The sequence below is a fragment of the Oncorhynchus kisutch genome, linkage group LG14 (genome assembly GCF_002021735.2).
Source record: "Oncorhynchus kisutch isolate 150728-3 linkage group LG14, Okis_V2, whole genome shotgun sequence".
Classification (NCBI taxonomy): Eukaryota; Metazoa; Chordata; class Actinopteri; order Salmoniformes; family Salmonidae; genus Oncorhynchus; species Oncorhynchus kisutch.
Window position 1 is genome coordinate 74,435,752 of NC_034187.2, and position 6,932 is coordinate 74,442,683.

Sequence of the window (6,932 nt, forward strand, 5' to 3'; positions counted from 1 at the left end):
TCGCTCTCTTTTACTCTCTCTCTCTCGCTCTCTCTCTCGCTCTCTTTCTCTCTCTCTCTCTCTCTCTCTCTCGCTCTCTTTCTCTCTCTCTCTCTCTCTCTCTCGCTCTCTTTCTCTCTCTCTTTTACTCTCTCTTTCTCTTTCACTCTCTCTCTCTCTCTCTTTTCACTTTCTCTCTCTCTTTCTCTCTTTCACTCTCTCTTTCACTCTCTCTTTCACTCTCTCTTTCTCTCTTTCACTCTCTTTCCCTCTTTCTCTCTTTCACTCTCTTTCACTCTCTCTCTCTTTCACTCTCTTTCAGTCTCTCCCTCTCTTTCACTCTCTCTCTTTCACTCCCTCTCCTTCTCTCTCTTTCACTCTCTCTTTCTCTCACTCTCTCTCTTTCACTCACTCTCTCTCTTTCACTCACTCTCTCTTTCACTCAATTCAATTTCAATTCAATTCAAAGGTCTTTATTGACATGGGAAACATATGTTTACATTGGCAAAGAAAGTAAAATAGAAAATAAACTAAAGTGAAATAAACAATAAAAATGTAACAGTAAACATTACGCTCACAAAAGTTCCAAAAGAATAAAGACATTTCAAATGTCATATTATGTGCAAATAGTTAAAGTACAAAGGGGAAAATAAATAAACATAAATACGGGTTGTATTTACAATGGTGTTTGTCCTTCACTGGTTGCCCTTTTCTTGTGGCAACAGGTCACAAATATTGCACACTATGGTATTTCACCCAATAGATATGGGAGTTTATCAAATTTGGGTTTGTTTTCGAATTCTTTGTATGTCTGTGTAACCTGAGAAAAATATGTGTCTCTAATATGGTCATACATCAGGAGGTTAGTAAGTGCAGCTCAGTTTCCACCTAATTTTGTGGGCAGTGTGCACATAGCCTGTCTTCTCTTGAGAGTCAGGTCGGCCTATGGTGGCCTTTCTCAATAGCAAGGCTATGCTCATTGAGTCTGTACATGGTAAAATATTTCCTTAATTTTGGGTCAGTCACAGTGGTCAGGTATTCTGCTCATGTGTACTCTCTGTTTAGGGCCAAATAGCATTCTAGTTTGCTCTGTTTTTGTTGTTAATTCATTCCAATGTGTCAAGTAATTATCTTTTAGTTTTCCCATGATTTGGTTGGGTCTAATTGTGTTGCTGTCCTGGTGCTCTGTGTTGTCTGTTTGTGTTTGCAAACAGAGCCCCAGGATCAGCTTGCTTAGGGGGCTCTTCTCCAGCTTCATCTCTCTGTAGGTGATGTCTTTGTTATGGAAGGTTTGGGAATCGCTTCTTATAGAATTGAACTGCTCTTTTCTGGATTTTGATAATTAACGGGCATCAGCCTAATTCTGCTCTGCATGCATTATTTGGTTTTTGACATTGTACACAGAGGATATTTTTGCAGAATTCTACATGCAGTCTCAATTTGGTGTGGGTCCCATTATGTGAGTTCTTGTTCGGTGAGCAGACTCCAGACTTCACAACCATAAAGGGCAATGGGTTCTATAACTACAACGGTGTCTAGATTGAATTTGTATTTGTGGTCCTGGCAACTGCATCCTTTTTGGAACACCATTATTTTTGCCTTACTGAGATTTACTGTCCGGTCCCAGGTCTGACAGAATCTGTGCAGAAGATCTAGGTGCTGCTGTAGGCCCTCCTTAGTTGGGGACAGAAGCACCAGATAATCAGTAGACATTTGACTTCAGATTCTAGTAGGGTGAGGCCGGGTGCTGCAGACTGACTGTCACTTAGAAATGTCCTTGTTTTTGAAAGAAAATCATTTTTTTGTCCATTAAAATAACATCAAATTGATCAGAAATACAGTATAGACATTGTTCGTGTTGTAAATGAATATTGTAGCTGGAAATGGCTGATTTTTAATGGAATATCTACATAGTCGTACAGAGGCCCATTATCAGCAACCATCACTCCTGTGTTCCAATGGCACATTGTGTTAGTTAATCCAAGTTTATCATTTTAAAAGGCTAATTGATCATTAGAAAACCCTTTTGCAATTATGTTAGCACAGCTGAAAACTGTCGTGCCAATTAAAGAAGCAATAGAACTGGCATTCTTTAGACTAGTTGAGTATCTGGAGCATCAGCATTTGTGGGTTCGATTACAGGCTCTGAATGTCTAGAAACAAAAACCTTTCTTCTGAAACTTGTCAATCTATTCTTGTTCTGAGAAATTAAGGCTATTCCATGCGAGAAATTGCCAAGAAACTGAAGATCTCGTACAACTCTGTGTACTACTCCCTTCACAGAACAGCGCAAACTGGCTATAACCAGAATAGAAAGGAGTGGGAGGCCCCGGTGCACAACTGAGCAGGAGGACAAGTACATTAGTGTCTAATTTGAGAAACAGATGCCTCACAAGTCCTCAACTGGCAGCTTCATTAAATAGTACCCTCAAAAACACCAGTCGCAACATCAACAGTGAAGAGGCAACTCCGGGATGCTGGCCTTCTAGGCAGAGTTGCAAAGAAAAAGCCATATCTCAGACTGGCCAATAAAAAGAAAAGATTAAGATGGGCAAAAGATCAGACACTGGACAGAGGAACTCTGCCTAGAAGGCCAGCATCCCTCAACTGTTGTCGTTGAGACTGGTGTTTGTTTAGTGTTTTTTCCAACTTTCCCAGAAGTGTTTTGAGTCTATGGATTCTTCAATACTTGGGCTGATTTCTGACGTGCTGTTCCTTCTTTTTCCGTAGTGTATTTCTGTATTGTTTTAGTGCTTCGCCATAGTGAAGGCGTAGGTTCAGGTTTTCTGCGTCTGTGTGTTTTTGATTGGATAGGTTCCTCAATTTCTTTCTTCGGTTGTTGCATTTTTCATCAAACCATTTGTCATTGTTGTTAATTTTCTAAGGTTTTCTGCTCAACATTTTTAGATTTGTTAGGGAAGCTGAGAGGTCAAATATACTGTTTAGGTTTTCTACTGCCAAGTTTACATCTTCACTATTACAGTGAAACGTTTTGCCCAGGAAGTTATCTAAAAGGGATTGGATTTGTTGTTGCCTAATTATTTTGGGGTTGGTTTCTACACTACATTCCTTCCATCTATAGCATTTCTTAATATTATTCAGTTCGTTTTGGCTGTGATGCCTCATTACTGAGTATTGCTCTGTTCAGGTAGTGTGATTTTGCTGTGATCTGATAGGGGTGTAGGTGGGCTGACTGTGAACGCTCTGACAGACTCTGGGTTGAGGTCAGTGATAAAGTAGTCTACAGTACTACTGCCAAGAGATTAACTATAGGTGTTCCTACTGTAGGAGTCCCCTCAAAGCCTACCATTGACTATGTACATACCCAGCGTGCAAAAGAGCTGAAGAGGTTGTGACCTCTTTTTGTTGGTTATGTTATCGTAGTTGTGCCTAGGGGATAATATCGGCGAGGCTATGGTCTGGGGTGGACTGTTCTGCTGTGGTTTCGAGGCTATGGTCTGGGGTGGACTGTCCTGCTGTGGTTTCGAGGCTATGGTCTGGGGTGGACTGTCCTGCTGTGGTTTCGAGGCTATGGTCTGTTAGTGTTAGAGTGTTTTCTATCCAAATCTACTAGTTATGTGCATATCCTATCTTCTGGGCCTGAGTAGCAGGCAGTTTAATTTGGGCACGCTTTTCATCCAAAATTCTGAATGCTGCCCCCTACCCTAGTGAAGTTAACAGAGAGGTAGTGTGTTAATATAGCACTGCTCCATGCCAGGGGATGGTCCTAGTGGAAATGTTCCCATTTTTATACCAGTCAGCAAAAAGTGTCTGTTGATTTTCCATAAGGAGCTTATTTTTGTACTCTTTCCGTGCCTTCTCATTTTTACATCCAGGGGGTACTGTATTGTAATGACCTCTACAGGGGGAGGGAGCTTCAAAGACCTCTGCATTTGGGTGGGGGAGGCTGTGAGTGAAAACAATGTCCTGATCAAATTGGCTTTTTACCAAATTACCGTACGACTGCCGCTGGGCCTCCTTCTTCCCCTCCTGCTCTTTCTCCTGTTGAAGCTGTCTCACCACAGTCCAGAGTGCAGACACACTCCTGATATTTTTAGGCTCAAGGGCTTTGACACCTCTCACTTCATACCTCAGTGCTAATTGAAGTTGCAGTCAGATATGTTCTTTCCTAGCAAGCTTGGTAGCCTTAATTTAGCATTCAGTCCTTATAAAGTAAAATATATTATTGTAATTTATTTTCCTTCTTGGCTTTAAAAGTAGCTTCAGACTAAACATTACTCACTCAGTTCCAGGTTGGATGGTATTTTCAGATTTCTGTTGTGCTTCTTTTGCAGGTCGTTGGTTTGCCAGAGCATTTGCTGTGTAGTCCTTGTGAATAAGAATCTTTGATAGTAGGAATCCTTCCGGTAATTTAGTCCAAAATCAGGTTGTAGGTTCAGAGTTTTGATTTGGAGTAAAGGTTGTATTGTGCAGGGTAGTATCCTGTGTATGTCCTTGTAGAAAAATCCAAGTTTATCGAACTCTAGATCTATATTTTTCTGAAAACATGCTGAAAAATGCAGGAGCTCATCTGCTTATTCGCTCTCCCTCTCTCCTCCCTCTCAATTTAATTCAATTCAAGGGGCTTTATTGGTATGGGAAATGTATGTTTACATTGCCAAAGAAAGTGAAATAGATAAACAAAAGTGAAATAAACTATCAAAAATTAACAGGAAACATTACACTCACAAATGTTCCAAAGGAATAGAGACATTTCAAATGTCATTATGTCTATATAGTGTTGTAAAGATGTGCAAATAGTTCAAATACAAAAGGGAAAATAAAAAACACAAGGATAGGTTGTACTTATAATGGTGTTTGTTCTTCACTGGTTGCCCTTTTCTTGCCCTTGTCTTGCCCTCTCTCTCTCTCTGTCTCTCTCTCTCTCTCTCTCTCTCTCTCTCTCTCTCTCTCTCTCTCTCTCTCTCTCTCTGATATAGAGAGATATAGGCCTACTCTGGTACTGTCAATGCTCAGAGGGACAGTTATATTGTCTAATAATAGGCATTTATTAGTACATTACAGTCCAAAAGAGATTTGGTCAATTATTTGCGGTTAACTGTCCAAGAGAGAAGCATTACCAAGATAGAGTTTGTAGTGTTTTGTCAGGTGTCTGAAGACCGAGTTTAAAGAAAGAAAAAAAGTATCTCTTTAAAATGTCTCTTTCAGAAGTTGAACCTCAGGGGTCGGAACAAGGCGAAGAAAAACTCTGCCGGAGAAATGCTGAAAGAGGAGAGAAAGAACATGTCCCCAGTGATGGAGAGAGGGATGGATGAACAGAAGAGGAACACGGAAGAGGAGGAGAGCAAAGCGAGAAGAAACTGGGACAACAACAGAAATGAGAAAGGGAGCACCGTAGAGAGAGGAAGACTCAAGAGAGGAGAGGAGGAGAGAGAGTGTGAGACAGAATCTCAAGAACACTTCCCGCAGAGTACAGAGGGTGTGGCCACAGACTTCAACCAGGAAGTAGAGCGGGAGAATGGCAAAGTCCCATTGGCCAGACAGGAGAAGGCTGTTAGGTTTGCGGATGTCAATCAGAAGAATGATGAAGTGAAGTCAGAGGAAATCACACAGCAGCTGAGTGAAAGAGCGCTGTTTTCTGTTAATGTTAATTAAGAACTGACAGATAGAATCCGTGCACAATAAAGTGTCAGAGGAGTAGTGCTGGGGTGTATTCATTATGAGGATTCTGTTGCAAAACATTTAATCTGTTGCTAAACATCTTGCAAACAGAAATTGTTTGCTCCAAACGGAAAATGTTTTGCAACTGAGTTTCTATTGGACAAAATCAGGTAGGTCCCTCCCCATTTCATTCCACTTGCTCAGTTTGCTTCCGTTTGGTTCTTAAACGGTTTCCGTTAAAGGACGTAATGAATGCCCCCATGATCTAGGTTCAGTTCTATCTCCTAAATCATAATGAATAAGCAGGGGTAACTGATTCTAGATCAGCACTCCTACTGTGAGACACTTTGTGAATACAGGCCCTGGCCTGGTTTCAAATTGTATTTGAGTTTGCATGGTGCATTGCCTGGATGGAACCAATGGACTATTTCCAAACCCAGCCCACATGACACTCTAAGCAGGCTTGCACAAGTTGTAACATTTCAAACTATTTAGTCCCAGGACCGGAAGTAATAAATATACAGTATAACAGAAGATGAAGAACTGTGTGTATATTCTAAGAGCTCATCGATGGAAACCAAGGAATTTACTAGTATGGTGATTTAGTTTAGCCTTTATATTCCTGTTATTGTCATATCCATATGGATCTGTGTATGTTCATATGGACTGCTTCCAACATGTAACGACTTCAATCAGCCTTCAAGGCACACATTTGGCCTGTTGCCTCAGATGGTGTCATGTGGAGTAGGGTGAAGTTGCCCCTAGATGCTGATTTTGGGTCAGTTTAACATTTCCTCCACCAATGGTTAAGATTAGGATTGGGGCAGGGAAGCTGGTCCTAGATCTGTACCTATGGGAAACCTCACCCCAGAGTGTTGTTATGTACTAGCCTAATAGGCATTAATATACAGTGGGGCAAAAAGGTATTTAGTCAGCCACCAATTGTGCAAGTTCTCCCACTTAAAAAGATGAGAGGCCTGTAATTTTCATCATAGGTACACTTCAACTATGACAGACAAAATGAGAAAAAAAATCCAGAATATCACATTGTAGGATTTTTAATGAATTTATCTGCAAATTATGGTGGAAAATAAGTATTTGGTCACCTACAAACAAGCAAGATTTCTGGCTCTCACAGACCTGTAACTTCTTCTTTAAGAGGCTCCTCTGTCCTCCACTCGTTACCTGTATTAATGGCACCCGTTTGAACTTGTTATCAGTATAAAAGACACCTGTCCACAACCTCAAACAGTCACACTCCAAACTCCACTATGGCCAAGACCAAAGAGCTGTCAAAGGACACCAGAAACAAAATTGTAGACCTGCACCAG

At 40.9% G+C, this 6,932-nt stretch overlaps 1 protein-coding gene across 1 annotated transcript in view; it reads left to right on the forward strand.

Annotated features, from left to right (window-relative positions):
* The window catches only part of LOC109904384 (raftlin), a 50,061-nt gene extending 43,517 nt beyond the window's left edge, over nucleotides 1-6,544 (forward strand). The window contains exon 10 of the mRNA XM_031788954.1: nucleotides 5,149-6,544. Within this exon, the coding sequence (XP_031644814.1) occupies nucleotides 5,149-5,595 (447 nt within the window). The 3' untranslated portion in view covers nucleotides 5,596-6,544. The remainder of the gene's footprint in view (nucleotides 1-5,148) is intronic.
* The last annotated feature ends 388 nt before the right edge of the window (nucleotides 6,545-6,932 follow it).